This window comes from Schistocerca gregaria, chromosome 3 (assembly GCF_023897955.1).
Source record: "Schistocerca gregaria isolate iqSchGreg1 chromosome 3, iqSchGreg1.2, whole genome shotgun sequence".
Taxonomy (NCBI): Eukaryota; Metazoa; Arthropoda; class Insecta; order Orthoptera; family Acrididae; genus Schistocerca; species Schistocerca gregaria.
In genome coordinates, this window is record NC_064922.1 from 691,059,313 (window position 1) to 691,081,990 (window position 22,678).

The window sequence follows — 22,678 nt, forward strand, 5'->3', positions numbered from 1 at the left end:
TTGAAGTCTGAGGGAATTTCGCCTGTCTCATATACCTTGCTCACCAAATGGTAGAGTTTTGTCAGGACTGGCTCTCCCAAGGCTGTCAGTAGTTCTAATGGAATGTTGTCTACTCCGGGTCTTTCAGTGCTCTGTCAGACTCTTCACACAGTATCATATCTCCCATTTCATCTTCATCTACCTCCTCTTCCATTTCCATAATATTGTCCTCAGAACATCGCCCCTGTATAGACCCTCTATATGCTCCTTCCACCTTTCTGCTTTCCCTTCTTTGCTTAGAATTGGGTTTTCATCTGAGCTCTTGATATTCATGCAAGTGGTTCTCTTTTTCTCCAAAGGTCTCTTTAATTTTCCTGTAGGCAGTATCTATCTTACCCCTCATGAGATAAGCCTCTACATCCTTACATTTGTCCTCTAGCCATCCCTGTTTAGCCACTTTGAACTTCCTGTCAATCTCATTTTTGAGACGTTTGTATTCCTTTTTGCCTGCTTCACCTACTGCATTTTTGTATTTTCTCCTTTCATCAATTAAATCAGTATCTCTTCTGTTACCCAAAGATTTCTACTAGCCCTCGTCTTTTTTCCTCCTTGATCATCTGCTGCCTTCTACTGCATTTCTGTCCCCCATTCCTGTCAATTGTTCCCTTATGCTCTCCCTGAAACTCTGTATAACCTCTGGTTCTTTCAGTTTATCCAGGTCCCATCTCCTTAAATTCCCACCTTTATGCAGTTTCTTCAGTTTTAATCTACAGTTCATTACCAATAGATGGTGGTCGGAGTCCACATCTGCCCCTGGAAATGTCTTACAATTTAAAACCTGGTTCCTAAATCTCTGTCTGACCATTATATAATCTATCTGAAAGCTTTTAGTATCTGCAGGGTTCTTCCGTGTATACAACCTTCTTTCATGATTCTATGATTAAGTTATGCTGTGTGCATAATTCTACCAGGTGGCTCCCTCTTTCATTTCTTAGCCCCAATCCATATTCACCTACTACGTTTCCGTCTCTTCCTTTTCCTACTATCGATTTCCAGTCACCCATGACTATTAAATTTTCGTCTACCTTCACTACCTGAATAATTTCTTGTATCTCATCATACATATCATCAATTTCTTCATCATCTGCAGAGCTAGTTGGCATATAAACTTCTACTACTGTAGTAGGTGTGGACTTCGTGTCTATCTTGGCCACAATAATGCGTTCACTATGCTGTTTGTACTAGCTTACCTGCACACCTATTTTTTTATTCATTATTAAACGTACTCCTGCATTACCCCTATTTGATTTTGTATTTATAACCCTGTATTCACCTGTCCAGAAGTCTTGTTCCTCCTGCCACCAAACTTCACTAATTCCCACTATATCTAAATTTAACCTATCCATTTCCCTTTTTAAATTTTCTAACCTACCTTCCCGATTAAGGGATCTGACACTCCACGCTCCGATCCGTAGAACACCAGTTTTCTTTCTCCTGATAACGACGTCCTCCTGAGTAGTCCCCGCGTGGAGATCTGAATGGGGGACTATTTTACCTCCGGAATATTTTATGTAAGTGGACGCCATCATCATTTAATCATACAGTAAAGCTGCATGCCCTCAGGAAAAATTATGGCTGTAGTTTCCCCTTGCTTTTAGCTGTTCGCAGTACTAGCACAGCAAGGCCGTTTTGGTTAGTGTTACAAGGCAAGCTCAGTCAATCATCCAGACTGTTGCCCCTGCAACTACTGAAAAGGCTGCTGCCCCTCTTCAGCAACCACACCTTTGTCTGGCCTCTGAACAGATACCCCTCTGTTGTGGTTGCACCTACGGTATAGCTATCTCTGTCGTTGAGGCACACAAGCCTCCCCACCAACGGCTCGGTCCATGGTTCATGGGGGGAGGTGTTCCTGTAGGTGTTCCTGTTAATAACAACAAAAACAGTCAATTTTTGACAAAATAATTTAATTGGATGTATAAAAAAAAAATCTACTCACCAAAGGCAAAGACTTTGGGCAGAGATGTCAGGCCTCAACCTCTGCTAATTTCAAGTTGCCCTTGCTCATATCTCACCTGCCTTTCAACAACATCTTTGCCTCTGTACTTCCGCCTCAACTGACATCTCTGCCCAAACTCTTGTCTGCTTGTGTATGTGTATGTGCAGGTGGATATGTGTGTGTGTTGGAGTGCATACATGTTCTTTTTTCCCCCTAAGGTAAGTCTTTCTGCTCCCGAGTTTGGAATGACTCCTTACCCTCTCCCTTAAAACCCACATCCTTTCGTCTTTCCCTCTCCTTCCCTCTTTCCTGATGAAGCAATGGTTTGTTGCGAAAGCTTGAATTTTGTGTGTATGTTTGTGTTTGTTTGTGTGTCTATCGACCTGCCAGCGCTTTTGTTTGGTAAGTCACATAATCTTTGTTTTTAGATGTATACGATAAGAATGTACACATGAATTGAACAGTTGAAGGTTTCTATCACTCGGCAATTGCGAATTATGTGTGTGACATATAAATTTATAAATGAAAGAGTGCGGTTAAATAAAATCTGCAGGTACTATCTTAACAACTTTAAATGATGAGTATGATAGTAGAAGTACTTTTGAGAATGCGGTATACTTCTGCAAAACACTTATTGGTGTCGATGGTCCAGTAATTAAATAAAATACAAGTTGAATAACAGGGAAACAGTAGATCCCTACTTCACGTAATTGGTTATGAACAACAACATAGCTCATGAGATATTCACTTCTAAACACATACTGCGTCTTCACTGTAGAAAACACTGAAAACTCACAAGTTCACAAGTTGGCACTCCAAAGTATTTCTATCACCTGCGAACATGCACCAACCACTCCACACTCTCCAAGTCTCTCTCTCGACCGTATGTTGTGCCATCACGTCCAGCACTTCCAGTGTCCTGTGTGACTCTGCCGAACTTGCTTCTATCCAGTCTCCCCATTCATGAGTGCTGTGATTGGCTAGAGCGCTCGCACCATGTCTTCATGCCAACGCACCCACACAAACATAATGAAACATGTTTGAAGTACTGGATTTACATTTAAATAACTTGAAATTATATAAATATCCCTATGGCTGGACCATAAACACACTCTAACACACATTATTAGATACATAAACAAAATAAATAACAATATATCAAAGGAATAGAACAAAAGGTAGGCCAGTAGCCTAATGCCTCTGTGCTTTCTATAACACAGTAAATATTTAACCAATTTCTTCATGAATAGTATATATCTGATATCAACAAAGACACAGATGAATAAATGTACTTATAAGCATGCTGCTACTGTTTTCTCGTGTAACTGTGGAGTTCTTATGGCCTGATGCGATCGATAGTAATCGGCCACTTTGACCTCAAATAACTCGTGTACTATTCAGGTTACATGCCTGTAATTTATACCAATTTAGGTTTACACTAATAGCTTTCTAAAGGCATGTCAATTGACAAAATTTGATTAAGCGTTTAAATTTTGGAAATTTGTTGCTGGGCGCTACTTGTATAATTTACCATCAGATACTAAACTTTAAACTAATAAAGATATTGAAAATCTGATTACACCATCAGAATCATCATGCAAATATAGTAAAGTACATGTTTCTTTTTGAGCTATCACGATTCATCTGGGTATTATTAATTTCTATACCAATTGTGAAATGTCTGCCATGATGGTTTCACAAAGTCTGCCATATTTGGCACTCTCGGCATAGACATCTCCTTTATTGACGCAGAGCACCGTCCACACACAGCAGAATTCCCAGTCACATGGCTGGACCATGCGCTGGGGCTACCCCTTTTGTCTGGCGGACATTTGGCACCACGTGTTTGCTGCCGGGCTCCAGCTGGCCGAAGGCTTGTGCAGCTGCCCCAACTCCTAACATATAATATTTCCAGGGCAGCACAACTCGCCCGTTACCTCACACCATCATCGTTTGCAGATCGAACTATAGTAGCTCAGTTTTCAAGGCTCAGATATCAGACTCAGATATCTTGTCTACATTTTTGAAGTTTTATTAAGAAAAAAACTAAATTGACAGAAAATATTTGGGAATCCAGTTTTACGAAATGTCAATAATTTGATCATGTTGTTGTTGTTGTTGATGTTGTCTCCAGTCATGAGACTGGTTTGATGCAGCTCTCCATGCTACTCTATCCCCTGCAAGCTTCTTCATCTCCCAGTTCTTACTACAGCCTACATCCTTCTGAATCTGCTTAGTGTATTCATCTCTTGGTCTCCCTCTGTGATTTTTACCCTCCATGCTGCCTTACAATGCTAAATTTGTGATCCCCTAATGCCTCAGTACATGTCCTGCCAACTGGACCCTTCTTCTAGTCAAGTTGTGCCACAAACTCCTCTTCTCCCCAATTCTATTCAATACCTCCTTATTAGTTTTGATCATGTCTTCCTGAATAGTGACTGAGCCTCAGTGCTGACAATTGATATATTTAAATATTATAAGAGCAAGTAATAACAATTCATTGAGGATTTTTAATTATGTATGTATATGGTGGTGTGCTTCTCTGCGTACTGCATTTTGATATTGCATGTATTGCAGAATTCCTATGTAAACGCTCTGAGTAAAAGGCAATTCAGCTTCTGTAGTAGCATTGTTTTAAAAGAGATAAATATCTGCCAGAAAGTAAATTTATGCTCTGTATTGACAGTAAATTATCACTACACTGCGGTGTACTCTTTGTACCTACACAGGTTTAATTTAAAATGGCAAAGAAAGAACGGAAATCAGTACACTGATGAAAAAGATAACTTCAGTTTCCTCCATTATATTAATTAGCTGCTGTTTACTTCTGATTACTAGCTTCATGTACATTCTCACTTTAATAATTATCAAAGAACTGTAATTATCTAAGTACAATAAGAATAGGGTCATGTTTACAATAAGCATTGCTCCTTGTTATGCAGCTAACTGGTATCTTTGATTTTTTAATTTAGGTAATCATACATCATAAATTAATTTAAGTAATTGTATAAAGAAAGAGTGTTTTAAGGTACATAGTATCAACAGAAAATGTACTTGACTGAACTATAAAATTACAAACCAAAAGAGTGGCTGATAGTTGAAAAAGTGTTGCTGTTGTTAAATCGCACTTCACCTGAAACAGATATTTATTATTAGCAGCAGATACTATCGAGGGGTAAATGTACTTGGAACTAAAATAATAGAATAACACATCTGAAGAGACCTCTCCAATAATTGTGATCATCTATGTTACACAGTATTCTACCATTCATTTTTTCTACTTTGTTTGATTTTGCTGCATTGGTTGAGATAATTCTGTGAGAGAACAACAACTGATAGCAGCAAAATAAGCCAACAACCTGGTCTTTGGTTTAACACAAACAAAGATACCTCTAAATGTGGGAGAGGCCAAACGTGACTATTTTAGCTGATTAACCATCTGTACAATACAAGGAATTAATACACAGTTTTCCATTTAGTGTGTAGTCACTGTTTAAAGGTATTGAGAGAGTCACATAATACATCTGCAGGATAGGCTTTGTAATTCTGTTCTACCATAAATTCATATGTGAGGTCATGTATGAGTTATGTATCTCCATTGCTACAGGTGGATGAGATAACTGCTTATTAATTTTATTATGAAATATTCCTTGACTCACTGAGTGATAAGGGCAATAGCTTAAGTATTCTCCTATTAAGCTGACACAAGGATTTAGTACTCTGTTAGAAACACCATGAGCACCAGAAGGATGATAGTGTTTAACATCACTATGTGTTCCTCCCACCCCCTCCCCCCTCCCCTCCCAATGGAGTTCTTCCACTTGAAATTAGCTTTGCCAGTGACATAAACAGTGTGTGCTGGAGTAAAATCAATAGACCTGTACGAGAGCATACATGCAATAGTTTGTAGAAGGGGGCAGGCTAGATCTAGGGGTGTGGAGAGTTTTTAATATTTAGGAAGAACAAAGACAAGATGTAAGAAGCCATAATTAAGTTCCAGTTTGGCACTGTTAAAAACCTGCTTAATACCGACTTTAAAATCGTGTTCTTAAAGAAAAAATACCTGACTATACTACATTTTTTTTGTTTCCCTGAGAGCTAGGAGGGGAGGCTTGCCCCCTCTTTTGCCATGTGGATATGGACACCCTTGAATCAGAACTGAGTTGTTTATTCAAAGCAGTGATGTTTGTTGCCATTGTGGTGAACCAATAACTGAAACTGGTGACCAGTTATTTCATTTATCATCATTTCTGACACAGCTGTTATCTGGAAACTATATTTCATTTGCCTTGATGTACTAGTTGTTTAATAATACTCTAGGTGGGTCATGCTTTGTTACTGGAGTGTTTCATTTTTTATGCATACTCATGCATTTTGATAACAGACTGGAGAATTTCACATAATTGTGGTAATGGAGTTTTCAGTATTGGTTACAGCTTATCCTCTGAATTAAGTAAAAGCTTCTCTTCCTGCTAAAATATGCTTTAACTCTGCATGTTATCCATCCCTTGTCCCAATTTGAGTTCAATTTTTTTATCATTTGTTTAATATGAAAATAGATTCAAAATTCTGTAGGAATATATGTGTGACAGGAAGCAAAAAGGGACCTCTTGTCAGAGAAGTAAAATTTGCAGTACAAGCAAAAACGTTCAATACTGTCTAAAATATCTATTTTTATAATCATTGACTTCATTCTGTACATGTCTGTTTCCATCTGAAAATTCTTTGAATCCAACAGGTGTCAATAATAACATTACAGTCAGTTGCTGTCAGTCTTCTGAAAACAAACCTCTTATTGCTATGGGGAAATAACATTGGCTTGACAAGAGGCCCCTTTTCAAAATCTTGCAGCTGTGTATGCAGTGCTTAAAAAAATGACATCTAAATTTCAGAGGCATTTTAAGCTCAGAGTAGCAGAGGTTGAAAATACTGCTTCAGTTGTAAATTACTTTATTTTCACATGACCGGTTTCAGACTGTTATAAGCACATCCTCAGGTGTCGTAGCTGTGCTGTGGACCCTGTGCGCCATGTGTACCAGGTGCGGTGTGCTGCCTATGAGTGCAGAACAGGGAGTACAACTGAAGCAGTATTTTCAACGTGTGCTATAATGCTCAGTTGCAGGTGTTCTGCCAACGGGATTGTTTGAAGTTCAGTGTAGTTTTGTATAGAAGGAGAATTAGTAGTTTCGTATAAAAGAATAACATTTCTCTCTGTTTGGGGCCAGTTTACTTAGTTTTAAATTTATCTACACAGGAATGTGCTATAAGTCTGAAGAACTTAACCACATAATATATACCATATTTTACAGACTGTAAGATGCAGTTTTTTCTTCGAAATATTGCCTCCACAATTCAGGTGTGTCTTATACTCAAAATTTTAAAAAAATGCCCAATGTTTCATTTAACACCCTCTTAAACACACTCTTAAAAATGGCCATATATTTGATGCTGCTGGAAACCTATCTCTGTCTAGCAACATTGTATTCAACTGGCAGCAGCAGTGCACTGATGAGACAAACATGAGTTGTGGGGCTCAGAAGCTTGCTAACATTGTCTCCCTCCCAAGCTACCATCACAAACGCAGAACACTGCCTAGCCTGTGATGCATTATTGCAGTTTGCTGGCCAGCGAACTTGAACTGGAAGTGGCTTGTGTTATTGGTAACAGTACAGAATCTTTGTTAGTTGCTAGTTTCGCGGTGGAAAAAATAAGAGGTATTCATATGATGCAGGCTATAAATTGAAAATAATAGCATATGCAGAAGAATGTGGAAACAAAGCAACTGAGCAGAATTTTGGCCTACCACCAACAGAAAAAAAAACCATTTGCAATTGGTCTGAAGACAACAATAACAACAGGTTTTTGTTAACTGACATGTGAACCAAAACCAAAGTGTCTCAGAAAATGACTCAAGAGCATGAAGATAAAATATTATCTTTCCAGCACATTATTATCCAACATCAAAAGAAAACCATTGTGGAACTAAGCCATATAGAAAATATGGATGAAACTCCTCTGACATCTGATGTACCAAATAACAGAACTTTTGCATAAAAAGTTCTGAAACTGAAACTATAAAAACAACCGGGCATGGAAAAGGCACTGCACTGTTGTCCTTTCACGTTGTGCTGACAGTACTAAACTTAATCCCACGGACATTTTCAAGCACAAAACAATGCCGAAACCTTCTGAAATAGCTGTTCACATATATGACAAGGTCTGGATGGACAAGGCTGTTATGAAATTATGGATTAACAGAGTGTGGGAGAGAAGGAAAGGTGCTTTATTGAAGAAGAGTTCTCTTCTTGTGCTAGATCAGTTTAGTAGTCATTTGAAAATTTCTGTGAAAGAGAAAATCAAACAATGGAAAATCAAGGATGGAATGTAACAGTACCAGAGAAGGAAAGTTGCTACTCACCATATAGCGGCGGAGATGCTGAGTCGCGATAGGCACAATAGAAAGATTCACACAATCATAGCTTTTGGCCATTAAGGCCTTTGTCAACAGTATACGCACATAACCCCCCCCCCCCCCCCTTCCTCACACACACACACACACACACACACACACACTCACGCAAGCACAACTTGCACACACATCTGCAGTTTCAGAGAGCCGAGACCACAGCTCTCTGAGACTGCAGGTGTTTGTGCAAGTTGCGTAAAGGCCTTAATGGCCAAAAACTTTAATTGTGTGAATCTTTTTATTGGGCTTATCACGACTCAGCATCTTCGCTATATAGTGAGTAGCAACTCTCCTTCTCTGGTACCGTGAAAAAGAAATTGAGACAGAGAATTACAGAGCTTGTTGTTATTCCAGGAGGACTGAGATAACAATTGCAACCTCAGGATGTCTTGGTAAATAAACCATTTCAAGTGTATATGAGAGAGGAATGGAATAAATAGATGATGGATGAAACCCAACATGAATTCACTCTGAAGGGAGCTTCAAATCGACCTACAAACAAACACATATGCCGGTGGATAAAACAATCGTGGTCTAGAGTGAAAGAAGACATTATTCCTAAATCTTTCAAGAAATGTGGCATAAGTAATGCTCTTAATAGCAGCATCTTTTATATGAAGAGGACAATGATGATCACAAAGAGGAAGAAGATGAAGAAGCAGGAAGTTTAGATGACAATTTTCAGGAATTTTAAAGGTCACTTATTTTATAAAGCTAAGAAAGAAAGTTCAGATGACCATATAGCGGAGATGCTGGGTCACAGATAGGCACAGCAAAAAGACTGTCACAAATAAAGCTTTTGGCCATATAGGCCTTCGTCAACAATAGACACACACACTAACACACACACACACACACACACTCTGCCAAGTGTGGTTTTAGTTGCCTGAGACTGCAGTCGTGTGTGTGTGTGTGTGTGTGTGTGTGTGTGTGTGTGTGTGTGTGTGTGTGTGTGTGTGTGTGTGTGTGTGTGTCCGTCCCTATGTCTGTTGTTGATGAAGGCATATATGGCCAAAAGCTTTATTTGTGACAGTCTTTTTGTTGTGCATATCTGTGACTCAGCATTTCCGCTATATGGTGAGTAGCAACTTTCCTTTTCATAATACTGTTACATCCCATCCTGCATTTTCCATTGTTTCAAAGTTCAGATGAGGATATTCAGGGATTTTAAAGGCCAGTTCGGTTTTATAAACTAAGAATTTTTTTTAGTCTGGTCTTGCAATCTAATAATAGAAATGGTAAACATATTATCTTTTAAAAATTGCTTAAAAATTAAGGTGTGCTTTATAGTTTGTAGCATCTTATATTCCATAAAATATGGTAATTTTAACATAAACAACTCTGTACCATTTAGCAAAGGACATTTTGAGCATAGTATATATATGCAGAATTTGATTCTCAAATATGTCCAATTAAGCAATGGTAATAAAATGAAACTTTGAAGTCTGTTATCTCAAAACACCTCTTTTCAATCACAAATATGCAACCTCTCATAAATCACTCAAATTTGGAGACAGAAATCTTCTTCTTCTATTTATTAATTTATTTTACAAGTTGTTCAGAATTTAATGCAAATGGAAAAATTACACTAACTGAAAACCCAAATTTTTTTTTTTTTTTTACAAGAAGTCCCTTTTTGCGTTTGCACCTCACATCTATAAGAAAGAGTTAAAGTTTTCATCAAGACTGACTTAGCTATATCTCTCCCAGTTGTCCTCTTGTAGCTTTTCACAAACACCAGTGACTGAGGCAATGATTATGTTTCTGTTGTACTCTGTTTTCCCTTTTAGACTTGACTGGATAGTTAGTTTTATGTCAATATTTAAGCATCATTCTTAGTTGAACTATTTACTATCACTTCTACATACAATTCAACAAAGATATTGGGATGTAAGAAGTTTACATCTACATGTATACTCTGCAAGCCACCTTCTGGCAGGTGGTTGACATTACTTCTGGTGGCACCTTAATACTTCCAATTTACAATCGTAAACAATGTCTAAGTAGAATATACTCATAGTAACTCTTTATATGAACTCATTTTTTTTCTTATTTCCGTCACTGTTGCCTTAAAAGATATTGTCAAACGCTTCTTGTGTTGTAAGCCACCTGAATTTTATCAATTAGACTCTCCATGATTTGCGACACCTCTTACAGTGTCTAGTGTCTGCCTCTGGTATTTGATAAGCTTCTCTGTAAGACTACCACACTTACTAAATGAATCCATGGTAAAATGTGCTACCCTTCTTAGGATATTCTGTCTGCTCTATAAGTTTTCAAGGACTGTTACCCTATGATCTTCAGTCCTCACTGGAAACTTTAGTGTAGAATGTAATACAGTGCTGGGCATCAATATTTGTAAGTACCTAAGATAAGACAAAAAAATCGGAATTATTAGCTCCACATGCAATGAGCCTTTAGTTAAGTCTGCTTAACCATATCAGCTCTCCCCAGTTAAATAATGAAATTTAAGATATTTATTACTGATGGTCCCTAAGCTGTCAGCATACTAAGCTTGCGAGTTTCCAGATCCACTGTTATGGTACAACATGCAAATACTCACTACCCTAGGAAGTTTACATCAGTTTTTATATATTCAGCCACTCCTCCTTTTCTTTTACTGGTACTATAATATCTTGATGTTAGCTTTATCCATATGGATGTATCTTTAATTTAAGTGATTTCCAAATGATTTTGTGATAACTGTAGCACATATATTAATTTGCCATTTTATTTATTGTTTTGATATAACTATAGGTATATCATTTTTATATATAAGGTTTCTTAATTTTTGATGGAAGACACTAAAAGACTGTTGTCCTAGAGTACAGATTTGTTGAAGATGCAATAGTTTTCTTAGTAAATAGCTGTTTCAGTAGTAACCATATTTACTCTACAGCTAAGTATTTTGTAAGAATTTATCCTAAAAAGATCCACTGAAAACAATGGGAGTGGATGGAATAGGATGGATATGTTTTAGTCAAACTAGTCCCTGCTGGCAAGTAGCTGTGCAATTAGTATCTTACCAGAAGCATTCAGAAGCAGACCATGGCATATATGAAGCTATCAACAGATAGATACTGGATCAGTGAAACTTACATATGAATGACCATATCTCCTGAGTGACTATCCAAGCTCTTCAGTAACTTTTTCCTCAGAAAACTCCAGCTAAGGCTTTTTGTGTTGCTCAGTGAGAGGCATAATCTTCACACTAGTTGATGAGGACTGTAAGCAAAATATCTTCATATATTGTTTAACTAATGTTTATGATCCAAACTGTTGCCTGAACCTCCAGCTATAAATATATGACTGAAAAAATTTCAACCACTTTAAAAAATTCTCCCCTTCTGAGAAGAGGTGGTTATTGTCATCCAGTTAGTCTTCTGGCTGGTTTTGTGTGTACAACTGTGAGTTCCTCTCCTGTGCAATCCTCTTCATCTCAGAGTGGCACTTACAACCTACTTCCTCAGTTATTTGCTGGATATATTGCAAGTTCTGTCTTGCCCTAAAGGTTTTACCCTCTACAGCTCCCTCTGGTACTGCATGATCCACAAGATTCTTGTTCAATTATCAATTATCTCATTTTTGCTATTCTTCATTACTTTTGTTTTTCGTTCGTTTACTCGCAGTCCATATTTTGTGCTCATTACTCTGCTCATTCCATTCAGCAGATCCTGTAATTCTTTCTCACTTTCACTGAAGATGACAACATCACCACTAAATCTTGTCATTGATACTGTTCCACCCCTGAACGTTTCTTTTATTTAATCATTGCTCCTCTGTGTACATATTGAATAGTAGTGAAGAAAGACTGCGGCCTTAGCTTGTGTCCTTTATAATCCAAATATTTCTCTCTTGGTCTTAAATTATTGTTATTCTGTTGGTGCTTACACATTTTGAGTATTGAAAGTGTCTTGATTTTTCCTACGTTTGTAGCCATTATCCAGCACAATGTCAGAATAGCCCCCCCCCCCCCCCCCCCCCCCCCGAGCCTCTACTTTCTTTAAGTTCACTCTGATTATTATCTAAGAGATCCTCAGCTTTCTTTCCCATGCTTCTATATATTATTCTTGTCAGAAAATTTGATGCATGAGTTGTTAAGCTGACTGTACAGTAGTTCTTGCTTTTATTTGCATTTGATATTCTACACATGTAGCCAACATCTTGCCAGAGCACATTAATGTGGTGGAGTTTAAGGCTGAATTAAAGAACTCTCTGTTGCAAGTCCATCTACTTCATTAAAGATCATCTTCAGGGAAATTCTCAAATTTAATATTTTAAGTTATTTTGTAATCAAAATTTGCAATTTAATACATTTGTAGTTCATAATATGAGGTCATTTCAGTGTGCTACACTTTAAATTTGACTTCTTTCCATGCCCAACAGACTTCTCTCTCCAGGAGCTATGGCATATGACTATTGTAATTTAATGCAAACATGCACCCAACAGGTTTTTCCATTGTGGGTATCCCAGGGGAAAGGTCTACCCCATACATCCACCCAACACTTCCTACAGTCCTGTTTCAGAAATTATTCACTGATCAGAGAAGAGACACAGATGAAACTTGCCACATGATCTGCCAACTGTGATACAATTTCTGTGCAGTGTTCTTTGTTGGCAATATAACTAACCAGCTGTGTACACTTACACATAGTGAAGATAGCTAAACTTCCATGTTGCAACTGACTGCCAAATCATCCTCTGCCTTTGGCATCATTGGATGCATTGTGGAGGGGCATGTGATCAATACACCACTTTCCTGCTTATTGTAGGCTTTCTTGAACTTGTAACTGCTAATTATCAGTTGAGTAGCTGTTCGGTTGGTCTCACAAGTGAGTGCACCCCATACCAGTCTTCTCACCAAGAAAAAATCCCTGGCAGTACCACGAATTGAACTTGGATCCCCCAAATGGCAGTCAGCTGCGCTGACCACACAGGCTATATTGGCAGATGCCTACAGACATGAGCACCACCAAACTATGAGTAACAATAGACTTAATCATTCAGTTGTCAAACTGCACACAAAAACACTGCTTGAATACTTTAATATTGCCCTCCAACACCATCCATAGTTTGCATTTTCAGTCATACCCATTCTACTTACACAACCGTGTCCTTAGCTCTGTTCTCTCTTATTATTTTTCTCCACAAACCACCCTTGTCTCAACAGTGTAATTGCCTTATCTCTTTTTCGTCTGGCTCACACTCTACCCTCAGATTCGTAGTTGCTACCAGTATTAATATACATTTTACCATTTTCACTGAGTATCATCAGTCTTTCCCTCTCCTGAATCCCATCAAAACTTGCAGTGGCCATCCTTCTTTGCATCCGAATCTTTGTACCTGTGTGTATTTGTGTGTGTGCAAATGCTTGAAAGCTAGTCTCTATCCCAATGTTAAGTGGTGTGACTAAGAATTGAAAATCACATCTCACCCAGCGAGTAGTTATCTTATATGATTTTTTGTATACCGTTAATATCATGGAAGTTTAATTAATATAATATTGATTGCAGTAAGTAGCTCCTGTGTACCAGTAGATGCCACTGTCTCATGATTTCATGACAGTTTTTCTCCAGTACTTGCATTATAATATGTCTGATGTTTGCACTGACTTAACAACTTGAAGAATAATGACTATAAAGTTTATATTGCAAACAAAATTGTGAATCATTTAAAGTTTGCACTTTCAGTTACCATAATTAGTGTATAGGAAGATTGTCTGCAATGGTACTGATGCTCACACATGTGTAAGGCCCTCATTTTTGTTTTGTACAGGATTCAGTTCATCCCTTCCGAACGTGGTGAAGAAGCCTAACATTCAGAGGGCTATCAATAATATAAGAAATCTCATGTAGTTTCTGTTGGAAGTTTCTCTATGGTCTGTAATGACAGTATCATACAGTTAATGGAGATGGAGATACTGTTGCAGTTTAAATTAAAAAATTATGTATTATTTGATTGTTTAAGCTAAAGGCTGTTTTATTGTTCTTTACAGGTCTAAATAGTGGGAAGTCTGTACAGGTGGCAATAATCAGGACACCAGAACTTACTACTATGCATGTAAATGAGAAAAACAATTCCTTACATACTAAGGTTATGCTTTTGACAAAGTATTCAAACATTCCTTGGATTAATAGAGAAAAAGGTAATAGATTCTTCATTCAATTCTTTTATTTACTTATTTTTTTATTACAGTATGCTACTTACTCAGTAATATAACTAAAAAAAACTAAGTTTTCATAACTAATGGAGAAATCAATTTCTCTTTAATGATGAAAACAGTTTGACTTGCCTTTAAATTTTATGCATAAAGGTTTGTTTTCAGTTGTATTAATGGATCATGGATGAATCAGAATATATGTGATTGTAGAATACAGTTTAATGTTTGATCAGTGTTGACACTTATATGTGTAAAATGCATTTATAATTCATCGTTACTAGAAAATATTAATGGTAGAAAGTGTAGTGCAAACTAGATGATATGAAACTCATCACTGGTAAAGATAAAGGTATGGATAGGAATGCTTTAATAATTGCAAAACAAATAAACAAATATGTGTCATGTAAGGGTGAGTGATGTACTTTGGGAATAATGTATCTAGAAACACATGATGTTTCCAGGTTGGTGTACCAGTCTAGTGACTGATTTTAGAATCATATGTAGAAATGTGGTACAGAGACTGCTGTAAGTGGTTGCCTATGTTTTATACTATTTTTGTTGTTGTGAGACATGAGGTTGTGTTTTGTGCAGTATTTGCAAATATTTTTAGTTCTGCACATTTAAGCAGAGTTAACATCTTAAAACTACTTGGAAGTTATTATTAATTCTGTAGCTATAAAATTTTATTGTGGGTAAAATTCTACATGATTTAAAACAAGTTACATAACATGTGGATGGTTCAGCTATATTTTGTTAATCATGCAGCTTCTTGTACCTGGAAATAGAAGACTGTCTTCTATCATAGAAAATGTCCGCCGTCAGTAGCTGAGTGGTCATCGTGACAGAATGTCAATCCTAAAGGCCTGGGTTCGATTCTTGGCTGGGTTGGAGATTTTCTCCACTCAGGGCCTAAGTGTTCTGTTGTCCTAATCATCATCATTTCATCCCCATTGATGCGCAAGTCGCCGAAGTGGGATCAAATCAAAAGACTTACACCCAGTGAACAGTCTACCCGACTGAAGGCCCTAGTCACATGACATTTATTTACCATAGAACATGTGATATTTGCAAATGAAGTGAGTTTTTTAATGTCTTGGGAATTTTATCTGTCTTGAAAATGGAACTTTGTGTTTTAGTTTTTGGTAGGCTTCTACTTCAAAATGTATTTAACTTGTGACTAGTTTTTGATAATAGTCCTACTTAACTGGGTTTCACTTACAGATTATTGGTATGTATTGAGTAATAACATAACAGATTGGTTCTTAGAAATACAATACTGGCAACATTTTCTCTGTTGCAGTGCTGCTAAATTTCAATTGAATATTTGTTCCTAAGTACGCTACCGTGTTGTATATTGGAATATGTTTTTACCTTTTGTAAAACCATACTTGTCTGGAGCAGTTTTTGTAGTTTCAGAAAAAGATAACAGCACACAGAAACTGAATAGTATCATTTATAAATGAAATATGAAAATATATTCAACTTGTTTTACAAAACCAGTTAGAGATGAATATTTTGAAAAGTCCTCCGAGGTTCAACACCCTCCCCTAGTACAGGGTGTTTCAAAAATGACCGGTATATTTGAAACGGCAATAAAAACTAAACGAGCAGCGATAGAAATACACCGTTTGTTGCAGTATGCTTGGGACAACAGTACATTTTCAGGCGGACAAACTTTCGAAATTACAGTAGTTACAATTTTCAACAACAGATGGTGCTGCAAGTGATGTGAAAGATATAGAAGACAACGCAGTCTGTGGGTGCGCCATTCTGTACGTCATCTTTCTGCTGTAAACGTGCGCTGCTCACAACGTGCAAGTGTGCTGTGGACAACATGGTTTATTCCTTAGAACAGAGGATTTTTCTGGTGTTGGAATTCCACCGTCTAGAACACAGTGTTTTTGCAACAAGACGAAGTTTTCAACGGAGGTTTAATGTAACCAAAGAACCAAAAAGCAATACAATAAAGGATCTGTTTGAAAAATTTCAACGGACTGGGAACGTGACGGATGAACGTGCTTGAAAGGTAGGGCGACCGCATACGGCAACCACAGAGGGCAAAGCGCAGCTAGTGCAGCAGGTGATCCAACAGTGGCCTAGGGTTTCCGTTCGCCGTGTTGCAGCTGCGGTCCAAATAACGCCAACATCCACGTATCGTCTCATGCGCCAGAGTTTACACCTCTATCCATACAAAATTCAATTGCGGCAACTGCTCAGCGCCGCTACCATTGCTGCACGAGAGACATTCGCTAACGATATAGTGCACAGGATTGATGACGGCGATATGCATGTGGGCAGCATTCGGTTTACTGATGAAGCTTGTTTTTACTTGGACGGCTTCGTCAATAAACAGAACTGGCGCATATGGGGAACCGAAAAGCCCCATGTTGCAGTCCCATCATCCCTGCATCCTCAAAAAGTACTGGTCTGGGCCGCCATTTCTTCCAAAGGAATCATTGGCCCATTTTTCAGATCCGAAACGATTACTGCATCACGCTATCTGGACATTCTTCGTGAATTTGTGGCGGTACAAACTGCCTTAGACGACACAGCGAACACCTCATGGTTTATGCAAGATGGTGCCCGGCCACATCGCACGGCCGACGTCTTTAATTTCCTGAATGAATATTTCTATGATCGTGTGATTGCTTTGGGCTATCCAAAACATACAGGAGGCAGCGTGGATTGGCCTCCCTATTTGCCAGACATGAACCCCTGTGACTTCTTTCTGTGGGGACACTTGAAAGACCAGGTTTACCGCCAGAATCCAGAAACAATTGAACAGCTGAAGCAGTACATCTCATCTGCATGTGAAGCCATTCCGCCAGACACGTTGTCAAAGGTTTCGGGTAATTTCATTCAGAGACTACGCCATATTATTGCTACGCATGGTGGATATGTGGAAAATATCGTACTATAGAGTTTCCCAGACCGCAGCGCCAGCTGTTGTTGACAATTGTAACTACTGTAATTTCGAAAGTTTGTCCGCCGAAAATGTACTGTTGTCCCAAGCATATTGCAACAAACAGTGTATTTCTATCGCTGCTCGTTTAGTTTGTATTGCCGTTTCAAATATACCGGTCATTTTTGAAACACCCTGTAATAAATATGAAATTTTATAGTTATTAGAATATTACAGGCTATTATGCTGTCATCAGATAAATTTTTTATTGATACCCTATGTTTGGTTTCCAACTACGGAGGACATCTTCAAGGGGGGTTGTAGCTTCTTTGAAGGTATGATTCACACCCTGGCCTGCTAGCAGGTAGATTATGAAGTGGACCATCAAATAAACCTTTGAAGGTGTCCTCTGCAGGTGGGGACAGAATGTTGAGCTTCAATCAGAAACTCATCTGACAGTGGCATAACAGCCCAGAATATTTGACTAAGTTAATGACATATATATGCAGCTATGCAGCTGAGGTGGCTTTACGTACATTCTGTAATTAAGTTAACACATGGTTGCTGGACTTCAGCCTATAACAATGTTTAAAATTACATTTGAATAAGTGTGACATTTCTGGCCATGAAAGTTTACATTTTATAAATATAAAGTTAATTCAAAGAAATATTAAGTAAGTATTTTGAGTGAAAAGTTTAACGAAATTTAATTTTATTGGTTGCCATATTCACTTAGCAGAAATGGAGTGGTAATAGCATATCAAAATAGATAGGATAGTCAGACAAACGTATAAACACAATAAAATCTTTAAAAAATCAAACTAGGAAAGAAAACATGTACAACATCAATTTTAGAAGTTCCATGTGAAGGTTGTTTAGTAGCCAGATAAAACTGATACTGTGATCAAACACTATAAATTCTTCTCTGCTAGAAACTCACTCATGGCGAGGCTGACTTGTTAAAATCACTGGAATCTCTAAATACCTTCTCCAATTAAATTTCATATGGTCCTATTCTGAATCCTATGTCACTTTCCTTGATGTTGATTTCATCCCACTGAAGACCAGCTACATACTTCCATTGACATTAAACCTTCTAGCAAACAACAGTACTTACATTTTGACAGTTGCCATCCTTTCCATGTCAAATGTTCCTTCCCATACAGTCTTGGCATTTGAGGCAAACATATTTGTTTGGATGCAAATTCTTTACAGCAATACACCTCCATTCTCACTTCAGCCTTCAGGATGTTATTACCACCAACCTAGTTCAAAAGCAGATTTCCTAGGCCATCACATACATTCCTGGTACACCTGATCCTTCTAGAAACAACTGTGGAGTGCACCACTTGTCATCCAGCATTACCCTGGTCTTGAACATATTAATAAGCTACTTCGACAAGTCCATGACTTCTGAAAATCATGCTCTGAAATGGGATCCTTTCTGTCTGAGATTTTGCCCACCACACCTAGAATAGTTTTTTGTCATACTTTAAATCTGCACAATATCATTGTCAGGCCCTATGCTCCTCCTGCACCCATCTCCCTACCTTATAGCTCCTACTCCTGTGACTGTATCGGCTTCAAGACTTGCCCTATGGACCCTCCTACCACCATGTATTCCAGCCCTATAACTGGCCGAACATAATACTATGAAAGGGAGAGCCACCTGTGAAACAACACATATCATATACCATCTGTTACATAAAGACTGTTCAGACTTCTACATCGGCATCACTACCACCCAGTTATCAGTTAGGAGGAATGGGCATAGGCAGAGGGCATATACCAGCCACACAATATCCTCTTGCAGAGCGTGCTCTGCAACATGACTGATGACCTCAGTGCCTGTTTCACCCCACACACCATCTGGAGTCTTCAGCCAGACACCAATTCCTTATAACTCTGCATTTGTGAACTAGAACTACAACATTGCCTTGGCTCTTGCCACCCTCCTATCCATAATTTACATTAGTTCTTTCTGTCTCAGCACTTCTTCATAGTAACTACTCCTTCCTTAAGGCCATTTTAGTTTTCTGCATCTGTCATTTCCTGACGTTTTTATTTTTCCCCCTCCCACCTCTGTCACATACAATGCTCGTAGCTTTTCACTCTTATTAACTCATGCACAATATAGTAGCAATCTCTGTCTTGCACATTACCCTGTCTTCCGCTTTTAAGCTCTCAGGTTTTAAAATGTCATCTGGTTCAGTCCCAAGAATTAGTCTTTTGGTTTAATTCCAACAATTAGTTTTTCCTTCTCATCCCGTCTGCTAAGTTTCACCTGTCCTGGGGTTCTGGGTAACTCTTCTGTATTGTACTTGTATTCCTAAACCTCTCCAGTCCTTTTCCTGCACCACTCTTCCTTCCACTTCAACTTCTACCAGAAGGAGTCACTGACTCCAAAAGCTTATAAAAATTAAACCTCTTGTGTTGTGTGTTCTCCTGCCGCCTTTTGGTGAGTAAACTTTTTATCTATTCATTTGCTATATATCATCAACAACTGATTATTTTCAATGTTATAAACTATTCTTTAAGCTCTTCAATTTTAATTCAAATAATTATATTTTCTGCAAGCAGGCTGATTCGAATGTTTTGTAATTTTGCTGTTTTTTTCTCCTTTTCCCTGACACAGAAATCTTGTCACCACAGCGACCTCCTGCTCCTCCTACTGAGTATTTTCAAATTAATCTTGGTGGTTATAAACCAATAGATCTGAAATCAAATCCAGCAGCCATTTCTTTGTCTGGATATGTTGGTTGTATACGTGGATTCTCTGTTGATAACAAGACTGTTGATTTTAGTCTTGGAAAAGACCCTGTTGAAAATGGTATGTACAACAAGCAACAGACTTAGAAATATTTTTTGATGATTTTATGAAAACTACTACTTTGAATGTATTGGCAGTGTTAAGTGAAGGCACTGTTAGCATGTAACTTAATTTAGCTTGTAATCATTTAAATGAACTATTGTATTTAAAAGTATGTTCTGAGAAGAACTGATTCTTGTCTATTAAGTTGTGCTGCTCACAAACCAAAAAGAATAAATTATGGCTATACCAGTAGAATTCTAACACCTGTTTCTTCATTAGAGTTTAGAATAACTTTCTTTAATAACTTAGTTTAGTGTTTCATGTATTCTAACTGTAAATATGCTATGTTTATTAGTAATGACAACTGAACTACTTCTGCAGTATTTATATCACATAAATATTTAATTTAACCATGGTCCACATGAGCTATGGGAACATGGGAACAGTTTGGTATAGCACTTTTCCTATAATCTGTGCTGGGAAGCAGATACCTTACTACAACTCCTTGTCATAATTATGTCATCATAAAAATATTCCAGCCTAATGATTTGTTAACTAACTTTGCCTGTGATGTGTGTAATAGGAATTCTGTAGACTGAAATCCTGAAACTCTTGCATGATTTCAATATGATTTAAGTACTTTACTAATTGAGTTGTTAATTAGCTTTGCCTCTGTTGTGCCTAATAGGGACTGAGTAGACTGAAATGCTTGAAACTCTTGCATGATTTCAGTATGATGTAAGTGCTTAACTAGTAATCTTCATTTCACTGTAATATTAGATGCAATCTGTACCAATGTGAGAGAAGGAAAGTTGCTACTCACCATATAGCGGAGATACTGAGTTGCGATAGGCTCAATAAAAAGATTCACACAATCATAGCTTTCGGCCATTAAGGCCTTTGTCAGCAGTAGACACACATACCCACATGTGCACACACACACACTCACGCAAGCGTAACTTGCACATACGTGTGTGCAAGTTGCGCTTGTGTGAGTGTGTGTGTGCACATGTGGGTATGTGTGTCTACTGCTGACAAGTGTCTTAATGGCCAACGATTGTGTGAATCTTTTTATTGTGCCTATCGCGACTCAGCATCTCCGCTATATGGTGAGTAGAAACTTTCCTTATCTTGTATTGTTACATTCCATTTTGTATCAGTTACACAGAAAGACACAATCAGTAAATACTCCTGACTTCTTCAATTCCCCACAGCATCTTTTTCAGTATGAGGTTTGTGTAATATAATTTATGTTTGCATATTATTATTTATACATGTATGTGTTCATGATATCAATATTGTAGTGTATGATTCACATTTAAAAATTTATTTACCAGCAGTAACAATCTTTAATGACACAGCTGTGATATTTCTCTCAGCTTACAACAACTTTGTTGAGATGGCAGGTCCTGAAGCACTCAAGTACATTGGCTTTAAGTCATATAATGGCATGTTTAAATTTGGAAATAAAGGTAAAAAAAAATAAACATTGTTATGTGTCGTGCTGTATCTGCCTTATAAAACAGTGTGTCACTTTATGCTCAAACAGGAAGAGGGGGCATGGGACTGCAACTTTTAGACAAATATCTGTTCTTCAGTCACTACATGTATATGCAGTTTCTATCTGATATGTTTCAAAAGAATAAATAAACATAGCCTATGTGAATTCATAAATGTATTCAAGTATGAATTTGATAATATAATACAGTTAATATTTTTTTCTGTATTAGCTTAATGACCTGAACTATTTTCCAACTGTATCACTATTTACCTTTGTTAATTGCCTTTCTTATGAAGAAGAAACTTTGGGCTCTGCAAAATCATTCCTGTCATATATGACATGTATACGTTTTCCTTATTAATTTTTTTCCACTTGATTTGCACAAATATTATGTGCAGCATCACTTCTATTACCTTTCGCAAGACAGTATATTGAAGTCACATTTGCCTCATTGAAGTGAATATTCAATCACATTACATGAACATAACTGTAATAAGTGTGTCACCCAAGTTTAACAATTATAGACTAACTACCCATAGGTTAACATACCAATGTAAATAAATATCCATGATATTATATCACTGTTTAAGTTAATGTAGGTCCATTTATAACTGTATCAGTAAAATCACCTACAACATGAGATACAATTTGCATCTTGTAACAATCTGATTGGGAAATCATTAATGCATATCAGAAACACTGTATAAAAATATTATATTTTTATACAGCGCATCATTATATCTTGGCCCATTATGTTCAGTAGATTTAAAATGTACTGAGTGAGTGTATGAATCTACCCTAATAATGTAAATTTTGCACTGTTACGTGGATTTATGCTTGATTACAGACTTACTATTTTAT

At 37.5% G+C, this 22,678-nt stretch overlaps 1 protein-coding gene across 14 annotated transcripts in view; it reads left to right on the forward strand.

Annotated features, from left to right (window-relative positions):
- Positions 1-22,678, forward strand: part of LOC126354429 (axotactin) — a 547,963-nt gene that overhangs the window by 355,286 nt on the left and 169,999 nt on the right. For 8 of the 14 annotated variants that reach the window (XR_007565327.1, XR_007565328.1, XM_050004068.1 and 5 more), the window contains exons 23-25: positions 14,438-14,587; positions 20,140-20,334; positions 21,696-21,788. Coding sequence is in view for 10 of the 14 variants with exons in the window: in XM_050004068.1 (XP_049860025.1) it covers positions 14,438-14,587; positions 20,140-20,334; positions 21,696-21,788 (438 nt within the window). In the remaining 4 variants the exon portion in view is untranslated. The remainder of the gene's footprint in view (positions 1-14,437; positions 14,588-20,139; positions 20,335-21,695; positions 21,789-22,678) is intronic. The other 6 variants (XR_007565329.1, XR_007565330.1, XM_050004072.1 and 3 more) reach the window with 1 other exon arrangement.